The sequence below is a fragment of the Pterocles gutturalis genome, unplaced genomic scaffold (genome assembly GCF_000699245.1).
Source record: "Pterocles gutturalis isolate BGI_N339 unplaced genomic scaffold, ASM69924v1 scaffold13534, whole genome shotgun sequence".
Classification (NCBI taxonomy): Eukaryota; Metazoa; Chordata; class Aves; order Pterocliformes; family Pteroclidae; genus Pterocles; species Pterocles gutturalis.
The window spans coordinates 5,478-19,068 of record NW_010128404.1 but is presented as its reverse complement, the minus strand read 5'-3'; the positions used below and the strand labels follow the sequence as shown (position 1 = coordinate 19,068).

General features: G+C 39.2%; 1 protein-coding gene across 2 annotated transcripts in view; it reads right to left on the bottom strand.

The window, feature by feature from the left end:
* The window catches only part of SMPX (small muscle protein, X-linked), a 12,536-nt gene extending 3,345 nt beyond the window's left edge, over positions 1-9,191 (bottom strand). The window contains exons 1-3 of one of the 2 annotated variants that reach the window (XM_010079614.1): positions 9,076-9,191; positions 5,409-5,468; positions 414-503 (exon numbers count right to left, since the gene is read on the bottom strand). In XM_010079614.1, the coding sequence (XP_010077916.1) occupies positions 414-503; positions 5,409-5,447 (129 nt within the window). In that variant the 5' untranslated portion in view covers positions 5,448-5,468; positions 9,076-9,191. Of the gene's footprint in view, positions 1-413; positions 504-5,408; positions 5,469-9,034 lie in introns of both variants that reach the window. The other variant, XM_010079615.1, reaches the window with a different exon arrangement.
* Between the last annotated feature and the right edge of the window lie 4,400 nt (positions 9,192-13,591).

Here is a 13,591-nt window from a genome sequence, read left to right as displayed (position 1 = left end):
TTGTTAAGCTGTAATAATAAATCACACGATGGGGCAGCAGGTAGTAGCATAATCTTCCAAAGCCTTGCTATAACTTTTCCTGCTCCCATCCCATCAACTCCCATTTAGATAAATACTGCTGTTGAAATCCTGGCTCTCTTTCCTGACAGCAGATGTCATCCTGCTGTTGAAGCAGAGCTACACACCTTGGAAACAGTTAAAATTCCTATAGGTGCCTTGGCATCAAAACCAGAACTATGTATATATGCAGTGCTTAGTAGGTGGCCATTTATTTCCATGAATGATCAGTGCATGGTCAGCTGTGGTACCTGAGATTGGTATGCAGTGCTATAAGATTGATTAAAAGGCTTTCTTCCATCAATCGCAGGGATTCCCCTAGGAAAAAAAAAATCAAACCCCCTTTTTTTTCTTACCTCCTCCACTTCTTCAGGTGTAAGTTCTTTTCTTTTATGAGGATGCCCTGCACCAGGTCGAAATGCTCCCATTGGGATGTTAATATTAGCCTGTGAGAAGGAAATGATGATGCATATAGTAGTGACTGATAAATAAACATACAGTTGGTAAATGGCAAAACTCAAAAAAGGTGAGACAAGCCTATAGACATTATTGTGGTTTCCAAGCACTTATGCTTTCAGTGTATGCATCATCACACCACTCCTGTGGGAAAGAGAAGTGCTTTCATCTCCATTTTAAAAATGGAAAGTGAAAAAACAAAGCTACCTGGAAAGTTTTTGAAACTCTGCATTTTAATGTTCCCTGATTTCCTTGGGCTTAAAACAAATGACACCAAAGCATCTTTAGGCATCTGGGTCTGCTTTGATTTGGTCAAGGTCAAATACAAAGTGAGTGCCAGAATCAGCATTTAAGTGTAAATAACACCCAAACAACTGGACCACTCCCCCACCCCCAGTGACAGCAGTTCTCACCTCATTTAACCAAGGCAGTTGGGAAGGAAAGCCCACCCTGAGCCAACTTAAGCCATGAGTGTTTAAAAAGTGATTTTACTGACAAAATTTTCCCACAGGTGCTACAAACTGTAAATGCAACACCTTACTCCTAGAAATACCCCTCTCGGTTGCAAAGAGGATCTGCAGGAAAAGGTGGGAAGGCTTTTTAACCCTCCATCCAGCCACCCCAGCCCAGTCTACAGCAGGGACTCATGGGTCAAGGCAGGCTGAGCTGGCTCCAACCCCGGACAAACCGCTAGCCCCTGGCTTTAGCAAACTCCCTCCAGAATGATACCCATATCTGTGGCAGATAGCCAGTAGCCATAACATAAATGGGGCTTATAATAGATACCTTAAAAGTAAAGATTTTTTGAGAAAAAAATGGTGAAAAAATCGCTTAGGAAAGAGCTGCTAAAATGTATCTATTTCCTGATGTGGCCCAGCCCGGATTATTTTAAAAATCAAATGGCATGATCAACTAAATGCACAATTTACACCTATTCTTATCTTGTGATCTCAGAAGAGAAGCTGCTCCTAGGAAATGTCATCAAAATACCATGACTCCCACTGGTAAAACCAGGGGGTGAATCGGTAATGTTATGGAGCGGAAGTGGAGATGTGTTGTTGTAGTTTACCATCTGACTGATCTGCATTAAATGAAGATGAATAATCCCATCCTCCTGCTCAAATCATGGTCTTGAAGACCATACCGCAGGTTGGATAACCCCAGGAAAACAGCCCATTGTTTTCAGCAACAACAACTGTTCTGACAGCTGCAATCAAACATCAAGCAAATTAAGAATCCCTTTGCCAAGAAATAAGCACCTTTCCCTGTATTCCATTTATCTATTTCCCTTTATTTTATTTGTGGAAGGTGGTGCTGCCGTTTCAGTGGAGCTGGCAAATGTCTGTGGGGGTCACATAGTTTATAGACAACTGGGTATTCATTTCATAATGCTTTTTCACTAAGCATTACTTTAGATATTGTGAAACCTTTCATCTGCACTTCCTAAGTTCCCAGGAGACAGGGCATTTTCAGCCTCACAGTACTTAAACCATTATTTCATTTATGAGTGGAAAAAACCAGCTTTGCTATTTTTAATTTTAAGCATCTCTCCTGCCAGGCTCTGGTACCTCCAGGCAGCTTCTTTTTTTGGAATATGAAACTTCTCTGCACTTTACAGCTAGTGTGGTCATACAAGTTTGCAGAGTTGAAACATTAAGAGTTCTCTCTCCCCTTGGTGGTCACTTTGAACTCAGGCATTCCTTCCCCTTGGAGTCAGTACGAGCAGATGCCAGCCTCCCACGGCCGCCCGGGGCGTACCACAACACGGCAATTCTGATACCTTTCCCTTGCATTTCCTACTGTGATTGACAGACCAACTATACTAAAAATGGTTCAGGTAACAAAAATGAACCACTAAGGGCCAGGCTGATAATTAAATTAAATAACCTGCCCTTCGGTCTGCTTCGGCATTTTCACAGTAATCTGTGTCACACTGAAGCAGTTTGAGCTATTTTATCTGCAGCAAGTGCATTCACGTCAGAGTTTGGGCAAGACGTACGCAGACATGAAATATTAACCTGGTAAAACAAGAGCCTTTAAGACACAGGTTAACACTGTCTGGATCTGATAGCAAATGCTATGAATTAAAATATGTCTAGTGTGAAATTAAAATATGACTGATTTCCAAGCAGTTCCTGAGCAGAAGTACCAGAGTCCTGAGCTGTAAATCTCCCTCATAATCCAACACCGTCCCTTCCTGCAGATGAGCAGCCGTGTAATCAGTGAACAGCAGACCAAATTCTGTACACCGGCATAGCTCTGCAGGGACTGTGTTGTGCTGCCATCAGCACAAGTCTGCAATTTCATTTTTAACATATGTTTCAGGGCTCTTGTCACCTGTCTGCTAGGGTGGAGACAGGAGCCACAGCGATCTCTTCCTTGTCTGCTCCCCATCCACTGAAATGTTAAACAGGAAATTTTTTGTTCCAAACTTCTGAAGCTGTAAATTGTAACTACTTTGTACAGACTTTTAGTTGTGATTATTATTTTTAATCATACTAATTATTAAAACTATTGAGTTTGCATCTTCCTTTGTTTCTGGAAAGTGCCTGCTGTATTTTGGATGTCATCACTGTTTTCATAACGAGTAGGTATGTGTACTGATGTACTGGACCAAGGTCTTCCTGAACAGACCGAAAGAAAAATATCTGTTAAGCATGACATGCAACATATGTTGCTGGTTTGACTCAATTAAACTGGTACTTAGAGATGTGTTTGTGTTCTTCTTTCTGTTTACTAGAGACAGTGCATCCAGATCAGGAACTGTTGGGTCTTGAATTACTGGCAGCCATGCACGAATTGAGGGCTGTTAGGGGTAAGCTCTCCAGCATCACAGCCATTCATAGCTGTCCAGAAGGATGACTGAATAAGCTGGAAAGACACTTCTGTATAAATATATTCACGGTTTAAAAAAAAAAAAAAAAAAAAAAAGAATTGCAGGAATTTCAGAGAAACAGAATGAATGTAATTCAGAAAAAAAAATAGGAAACCCCTCACCCTTACCTCTGGGGAAAGCCAGGAGTGCTGTTTGTAGGCAGAATAATTATTCGCCAGAGCTATATACAGCTTTTTACACACTGAGACAGGGATGCCAGCAATGAATATTACCAGGAATTAACAGTACTTTTGTCCTTTATTAACCCAAATTACTCTTGCTACTTTTATCTCTCCCACATCTGCATTTAGTGGCTGTTGGCAAGGGATGATTTTAGTGTACATCTCATATGGTCAGAAGTAAGCCACTTCTGACACAAGAGTACCACAAAATATTTCAGTTAGTAAAGTGGTGTTACATTTCCATCGCTGCAGCATGATGTGCATTCGCCGGGGGATGTCGGTCCTACTATAATAGCACATAATAGCAAAGGATTGTAATATACAAATCACAATGTATAAAAGTAATGTGACATTTTGAGTCATGGTTCTCAGAGTGCTCAAAGAGTAATAGGCACCAATTCAAGTGCAAGTCTCCCTGCTGGAGCAACCTTTGACACAATGTTTAATAGATTTATTTTAAAGTTTGTGCTGTAATCTTTACCATTATTCAAATTACCTTTGCAAAAATTAAAGTTTCTTAAAATATTAAACCTGGCACTTAATGCACTTTTAAAATGGACAAACTAGAAGCATTTTTTTTTTTAAATTTAGAAGTTGGACGGTCAGCAAAAAACTAAAAAGGAGTCTAAAAATGCTTCTTTAAGGAAAACAGTAAGCCAAATTCATTCCTTAAAAATGTTTACATGTGCCTGTGGAGTTTAGATGTAAAATGTAAATACTTTTCAGCTATAAATTATCTAGATTTTGTCATTAATCATACAAATATTTCCATAGTCACTTGAAAAGAGAGAAGAAAATTTGAACTGAATGAAATCTATGGCAAGCTTCTGCTAATTTCAACAGAACTAGACTACTGTAGTTTGCATGCCTGTTCCAGTGGAGTTGATGATGATAAAGTGAATTAGCATTTTTACAGTGCCTTTCAGCTTCAGTATGCTGTCTAGCCACTGGGTAATTAATCTTCTTGATACTCCAATCCACTGAGTTAGTATTATCTTGGGGATATAGAAGACAGATTAGACTTTAGAAAGCCTGTTTTGTGTTTCTTATGTAATTTTAAGGGAATCTGAACTCAGAAAAATTTGATCGCAAGTGCATTTTACAAAACACATGAAAATTCTGTAAAATTCTGGAGCTTGGGAGCCTTTTTGGCCTTTTGACAAGTATCAGTGAGAGCATGAGCTAAATACAGTCTTCATGATGCTACTTCTGATGATGTTGGGATAGTTCTCCAGCTGTTTCTTTTACAAGCATGCAACAACCAACTTCATCCTTGTGAGCATATGCCATTTGAGGAGTGACATACAAGACTTTTTTAATGAAAACATCAGCATTTCTCTCATTTTACTTTGGCTTTTAAATAAAATGCTTCTTAAGCAGATAGTGGAAGTTGTGGGGTTTTTTCCTAAAGGAATGTAGACATGAAAAACTTCAATATCTATGCCACCTTTTTAGCATATAATTTTTCCAGCATATTTTAACTCTGTGGAAAATATAATAGTTGCAAGAATTATTTTTACTCATAATGCTGATCCATTATGCAGATGTATCACCGTGTTTTGCTTAGCTGATCCATCAACAGACATAACCTAACACTGGAAAGATGATGCAAGTAAGCGATCAACCAACCTATCTGGTCCAGTTTTTTATCAGCTCAGATCATAAGATACTCTTCAGGTCAAACTTTTTCAGTGCTTTCATATCTACCTAGCTTTTAACTTTAAAAAGAGTAATCCCCAGTTAGCACTTCTGCAGTGTTTTCTGTGAGCAAAATGCCAAGAAATGGAGGTTGAGATTTGTTATTTGATTATATTAGAAACATAAATACTGTCTCTTACCTGGATGGCTTTGACATGTGATGCTGGCTGTTTTGACATTTTTAAGACAGAGGCTTATCCCTGCAAGCAAAACGGGAAAGTGTTACAGGCTCTGACATTCTGATAGCTGGGGGAGATAAGCTAGAACTTAACCCGTGCTGCCTCTTGACAGGCATCCATTTCATCTGCCCAGCTCCTGTTTCCATCTCAGTTTCAGAGTTGCTTAGTTATCCTTATGAATATCAGAAAGAGACAGAACACCTGAGCTTCTCCAATTAATCTTTCATAACCACAAATGGAGCTCTCTCTTTCACATTAAAAACAATAATGAGTAGAGATAAGGAATCTCTCAAACCTTAATGGCATTGTAAAATAAAAAAGAATTAAGGGAAGCATTTGAGGATAAACAGTGTATGATTATTTCTGTCACAGTATGTACGTGGGAACTGTTAGAACTCTCAGTTTAAACCTTCTTTCAAATAAAGCATAGCTTGCCACAAAACACGATAAATGCAGATATAACCATTTTCTGACTCACAAATCCTTGCAAATCTGCAGTGCCTATAGACTGAAAATGATCAAGATGGTCAAACTGTAAAGTTCTGTTTGACACTTTCTAGGGTACAAAGTGGCCTCTCTTCAGAGTTTTAGATTATATAGATTCATTGATTTTCTTTAGCAATAAAATAAAAAAGAAGAGAAGTTTCCATATAGTTTTATGCAGACATAGAAATATGGACTGATACAGTATTAGTATACAACAGCCAAGGGAAGTACAACAAAGTCAAAGGATTCTGTAAAGGTTAAAAAAAAGAAAGCAAGAAAGACATTTTACTATCAGATTAATTGAAACATTGTCTCAGCCTTTTATTCCTTCATTGAGCATTAAGATTTTAACTGGACTAGACTTTCATCGAAGTCTGGTTATTTAACCTATCTCATTATAATGCAAAACAAGATAGTAAGACTAAAAACGGGAGAAATGAGTTCGCCAGAGAACTCATTGATCACAAAGTACAGCATATTTTGGCTACAATATTTAACCTGAGATGAGAAAGAAAATGTTGAGAAAAGTAATAGTTGACTTGGGAGAGAATAGTAGAAATATACTGAGAAATCAGAAATGGGCCAAAGACTTTGGTACTCCAACGAGCGTAATTGTCATATGGAGGTAGTACCAAAGAAAAGTATAAACGAGTTGAGGGTTGGTTTCAGTCTGGAATATCAGCCTGAAAGTGTATCACTGGAGCTGCATGGAAGACTTGCTCTTCCATATTCTCACATCGGCTTTAAATCTGTGTATAATGCTCAGCAGAACTTAAAGGAAAAATGACCTGCCATTAGAGGTCTCCCTCTGATTGCACTCTCAGCTGTAAAGAGTGCTGTCCAAACCATCACATAGCATTAAGTCAGAGGACGTCATCTTCATAGCTTGCTTTGGGTTTATATTGCTTCCACTAAACTAATAAATCAGAAAAAATCCCACTGTACAAAATAAAACCAGCATGCTTCCAGTGAGTTTTACATTGTGGTTTTACACTTACTTATACAATCTTAAAATCAGAGATAGTTTTAAAAACTTCAGGATTCACTTTGGGGTATGAAATCTCGGCCACTGAAGTTCATGACAAATTGCACAGATTCAAAAAGCCAAAAGGATTTACTCTACTCTCTCTCTTTCCTTTTTGAAAATCTTTCCTATGCATAGAAATAACTGTGCTGTTAACCAGTGGCTGCATTCCAAAATAAATACAAAACAATCCCCCAGTTTATTGGAAAGATAGGACTCATAATATAGAAAAGTTTAATTAATTATTCTTATCATCTTCTCCTCTTTCTAATCAGAATGAAAAATGGAAACAAAAGCACAGGAAATTAACATAAAACATTTTAGAATGCTGTGGATCTACTTTGTAAACATTGTCACAAAGAAATTCAAGATAAGAGGTACTCCATCTTGTGAGCCTGTGCGTTGCAAAAACACCAATACATACTTCTTGGGCCACCTAGAGCTAAATGGGCAAGGATTTACATTTAATATTGACTTTAAAATAAGCACAGCAACAGTGCTCCTCAGTGAGGTGCTCTGGGTTCACAAGAAGTCTATATTCAAAATGATTGTAATCAGACACCAGTTCCTAAAGACAGATGCATGATACAATTGTGTAGGACTGCTTTTGGAGGAGGTGATTTTCCTACCAGTTCGTGCTGTCCTCATTACTGCCAGAGAAATCAGGACAACAGCACGCTACTGAGTAAAAATAGACAATCTGCCCTGGCTCTCTCCCCTTTCCTCCCTTCCCTGAATTTCCTTCCAGAGCAATACTGACCATCAACCACAGGAAAATAAACCCTAGATTACAGATTCATCTATTACAAAGTGATTAGTTCATTTTTTGTAAATTCCTTTGTTCTTTTGCCACATGTCTCAGAGAGAGAGTCAAGAGTGTTGCACTGATTGTATTAAGTTATTTCTGGCATTCCAATCAGCTCAGCAAACTTGAAAGAAATCACTCTTCACCCTCATTTCCACAGCAGGATTTCACATGTACGCAGCCAGAGAAACACAGACACACACAGCCTGTATTCCCCGGTGTCGTTTTGGCCTCCCCACACCTTACCTTTTACCTTTTATGGGCTGCATGCTGAGCCAAACTTAGAAAGCAGCAGCAACGTGAGTTCAGTTTGGAGCTGTTTTATGCCAGCCTTCCCCTGCAACTTCCCTTGCTTCACAGCACAAGTACTCGTGAACAGGACTACTTGTGAAATACAGGACTACTACAGTGAAATAAATAAGTGTTTTGAAAAGAAACTTTGCAAAACAAAGGATCTATCTTCTGTCCCTCCGCTAAAAATAATTTCTGACAGGGCTGCAGCAAGATAATAAGCTGACTTATTCAATTTGCTTTAAATACGATGAGCTATCATAATGCCACCTTTTGTAATGCACACAAGAGTTGTACAGTAGCACACAGACAACAGAAAGAGCCCTCCCCCCGCCCCAGCTGGAAGCTGTCCTTTCCCCTTGCTGCGCTCCCGGCATCCAGCACAACGGGTATTTTGGACAGAGAACTGCAGTGTATTATCTTATTAAAAGGCTTTGACAGGAACTACACTACTGTGAGTCCCAGCTAGTGCAAAGAAAGAAGAGAAACCCCCACTTTGCAGCTTCCAGCCTGTTACACAAAAACTTACTACATGCTGTAGGCAAATGCAATCACATCTTCTGTGGTGCAGTTGTCTCTGCGACAGTTACCTGTTAAGCTGACAGTGAAAGAACGCCTCTCTTACCATCAAAACCCCCACGTAATATTTCACTAGCTATAACAAACATACAGAAAACAATAAGCATGTACTAGGTACTACAGCATTCAAGCTAACACATAGTCACACTTAGGAGTTTCTAGGTATTTAAGTGACTTTCTGTTTTAAATCTTTAAAGATCCCCACAGACTATGAAGCAATAACTGTAACAACCTGCGCTGAATACGCTGATACACTGCACGAGACATTACAATAAGCAAAAACACACAACTATTGCAGTCACCTTGCAGCAGTTATTAAAGAGTTTTAATAAGGGTCTTTCAAGTTTTTAATTGACCCCTTCAAGATCAGCTTAATTTACTTATATAAGAAAAGCTCCAAACCGTCAAGTATGTGCACCTCCTTTCGATGCTGAAAGAGGCACCTTCTTCCACCAGCTGAGGTACTGACTGTGATCCTTTTAATGTGTCTGAAATAGCTCCGATGCTTTCAGCCCGGACGGCACTGAGGGCTGCTCCAGGCTGGAGTGGGACTCGGCTGAGAAGTGAAGTGTAAAAGGGAATTCCTGTCATAGCTTCCAGTTGTTCTTCCTAAATATAGAGTTTGATTCACCCTGTAACTTGGTCCCCTGTGGCACTTGACCATCATAAAACCAGGGCTCAAGTGTCAAGCAGGAGGTGTCGAAGGAACACACCTTTGGGTCCTTTGCCTGCCCTCCCTCTCCCTGTCTTTTGGGGCTTTTCCCAAGCGCCGGGCATACGGGGCAGAAGAGAACACACAGCTCCTCCCATGGTGTTTGGGGCAGTGCATGCCTCCCAACTGCCACACCGGAGAAGGAAATAATTATGGAGGCGTAATTACAAAGAACTCACCCTGGAGGAACTAACTAGGGGAGGTGAGTGCCACGCCAACGTGACTGTATCGCTGCTGGGTTGGGAGCAAACTCACACAGCAGCTGCCTTGGGGTCTCGGTGCAGCGTTCTGGCACACAGGACAGCCATGCTCATGGGGACGAGGACTTCTGACAGTGCGAGGCCACAGCAGCCAGCTGCTGAGCCTTAGTGCATGTGGATAAAGAGGAGGTAAAGGAAGAGTGTGGGGAGGAGTTGCTATAGCTCATGAGAGAACATTGTTATACAGTGGTGCTCATGCTGGCTGGAGTGCTGTCTTCAATGAGGGCTACCAAAGGAGATCTGCCACAGCGAGTTGTGCCTCAGGTACAGCCTCGTCTTTCTGCTCCCAGAAGGGCAGCCTCCCGTTCACTGTATGTTCACAGGAGCAAACTTTCCTCTTTAACAGTCCTTTGCTGCACCTGTTCTCCACCTGGTCCACATCACTGATGGTGATAACAGCAGTGTCATTTTGGGCAATACAGTACCGGCCACTTGCTGCTGCTACTTGCAACTTTTAGGAGAAGGTCAACAATTTCCAAAATTAGCGACAAAGACATTTATAACAACTAGTGGTTGGGATAATGATTTCAGAGATGATTTGACCAATCACTCTTTTCATTTAAGTATCTCAAAGAGGAAGATGACCACCCAGGCCACTTCATCAAGCCTGAGACTCAGCCTCTGCTGCCCTCTTTCCCAAAAGTGCTGCCATCTGGCAGCAGTTGGTAAAGCTGATGACTTGCTCTAGGAACTCGCAGACTACTCATAGCCACCCCCTTCCTTCCCAAGCAGCCAGGACCAGATGAACACAGGACAAGCATGCAACAGGCACATGCATTTGTGTGAGGCTGAGACCTACGGAGGTAGGTAGAGCAATCAGCTCCTTCCAAGGAGACCGCTTCGCCTATTCTTCAGGAAGGCTGAGCACAGCTGTTGTCAAGTATTTTGAGGCATGAGAAGACTATTGTGCTTGAAACATGTCAGAGTTCATAACAGGGCTCATAGACCTGTCTTTTGGCTAGAATGGAGGAGTTTGTTGTCACAGTCTAAGGTCCTGCCCTCCAGGCAGTTGAGACCACATTAAAGCAAAGCTGGAGTCAGGTAAGTGACTTTACTACCTCCTTGTGAAGGTTCATATTTACAACAAAAGTATTAGAAGGCAATGAAAGAGGCAATGGTCTTGTACATTAATTTATTTCAATTTATATTACAATAGTTATATTACAAACCAGCTCTGGAATACACAGTTCTTTCTTCCATATGTCATTAATTTAGCAAAGGTAGGCCATTGTTTACATTTTATGATCCCATCATCTTGCAAATATGCCTAAGAAATACCAGCGCAACACTGTTTCCTTCACATTTACATAGCAGTGACAAGTAATTTAATAGATAGTCTTAGTGATGTGTAAACAGGAAAAGGACCTACCTCTGTCACATACCTAACACCCACAAACTATCACACTTAAACAGTATTAAATTGTGAGGAAAAAGATAATAAACTCAAGTTTTATCCCTAATATCAGAAAATGCAGATCTAAGTAGATTTTAAAGGGGAAAATAGACACTTTTACTATTATTTTGTAAAGTACCATTACCTTTGAATAACCACTGGGTTGCACAGTCCTGTGACTTGCAGATTCATCTGCTAAATACGTGCAGCAGATGATTTAGTAAGTAAATAATGAGGCATATGTGAATTTCAGTTGATGGATTGGATGCCTGGCAAGTTAGGGCCTGCTACACAGACACACACTGCAGAAAACTGTTACGTCTCATGTACAGGGATCCAAAAGACATAGTAACATCATATTTATTTGAAGTATGAAAATGACAATACAGTTCAAAAAATACTTTTATTGTATTCCTAGAAACTTGTCTAATTAACATACTTCCTGCAACAGCTTATTACTTTTGAAAGCAAAGTTGATGGTTAACAGAAACATGTATGTATCTTACTTCTTGACTGAGATATTTCACTGTATAATGTCAGAATTGTTTCTGTAAGCTGTCACTACTTAATATTCTTACTGAAATGTTTTGCTTTTTGAGGAGCTTCATGAACACAGATATAACTTCCCCAAGGCTCCCAGAAGATAAATATTATTTCTATTGTAGTCCAAAATGTTTTAATGCAATGCAAACAATGCAATACAATTGAAAATGCAAGTCAACAAAGGAGCAGTCACAACCTCAGCTCACTTGAAATAAGACTTCTTTAAAGTAAAAAGTTAAAAAAATACATTCCTGGAGTTTTGCTTCAAATTACCAAGTAGTAGCAAAATATTCTAGATCTTTGTCAATGCAAAACTTTGTTTCCCTACCTTAATTTTAGCTCTATAAATTACAGTTTATTAACAGGTAAGTATAGTGGGCCCAGGATACTAAGTATTTGGTTAATAAATTCTTATCACTACCTTCATTTAAATTGTTTGGTGAAGAATATGAAAACTAAAGTTGCAGTGCAACTAGGGCAACTATTCTCTTCATTCAACACACCTCAGCTATTGACTTTGACTTAAAAATAAGAAACCTGCTCTCAGACAGATTTGTCAGAGGACTAATGTAGAGGCTCCTGGAAAAAAAACACCACCATCCATTTTGTAAGTCACACAGATATTATTTATACTTTTGGGCTCTTTTCCCTTAGTAAAGATGTATCTGCTCCATGTGACAATGATTTGGCACATACGCTTGACAAAAGACAGAGACTTTTAACAATAGTAGACAGTCATGTGAGGTTAGACAGAACTACAAAATTTAAAATACAGTAGAGCTAGCAATTACCAGGCATCAGAGCCCATTCTTACTCTTGCTTTAAACTGAATATAATTTTGAATCCTAGGTTGCAGGAAGAATATCAGACCTCAGTTGCTTTGTCAAAAGAAAAGTTGTTTGATGAAGTATCATCTACCGGTTGTTTGTTTCTCCCAGTTTCCCCCAGTCTATATGTTTCTTAGTATGAAGAAAAAAAATCAAGCACTTTCTCCCGAGTTTCTACTTGCACAGCTATGCCAATAACAATAACATCAGGCTATTTAAATAATGAATGACATAAAATAGCATGCAAAAATGTTTGCTATTATCTAGTGGACAGGAAATCAACAAACATGTCTAAATTAGCTGATTTTGTTTCTGTGACGTTTCTGAGCTGCTAAATATTAATTTAACTCCTTTCTTTTCCATATAAAAGCATGGTGATTATTATAACAGACTGTTCCATCAAGAAATAATTAGCCTTGTATTAAGATGGTCTCATTAGAGGTTGCCAGTGACCTTGTTCTAAATTCTAGAGTTCCATCATCTTTTAATAGCATTAAAAGCATCATCTAAGAATTTGTATTAAGTTCTAAAAATTACGTTGTGAATATAACCCATACAAATGCTAGAACATCATAGCTTTGACCACTGAATTACCCAAAAGTCGTATTATCTGTTGCTTTGTATTCTGTAAATTTCTTTCTTACCAAAATGCTTTGAGTAACTGAAATGTGATGATGACTTACAAGCAACAAGTTTGTTTACACCGTTCTCCTGGGAAACTTTAGCCACCATACCTGGCAAAGCTGATACCATAAGAAAGAGCACAGGTACTGGCAGATTTTGAAGGGAATATGAATTTTAAATGACAAGCTGATTTTGTAAACATCCTGTCTGCTATCATGATTCAGCATTGTTTGGAAAAGAAACAAAAAACATGACATTGTGTTGTCAGAGATTGTTCTGGACAAACAATTTTGACAAAATAGGAACTGACTGAATCATTGGTGAAATTTTGAACAGAAAGACTACTCATTATTTTCACAAATTGGGATAATTTGAAAAGGTATCTATTATCTTTTTCAATCCCATAACACACTTCTTTTGATGAAGGCCATCCCTGTCAGTTGATTACAGCTGCTGAACAGAATAAACTCTTATCTTCAACGGTCAGATTAAGACCTCACCTGATGTACAGTAAGGAATTTTGCTATTGTACCCATCTGACCCAAAGATGTATGAGAATTAGGTACAGATACACCAGAGGACTTGGGGACTCAGCACCAC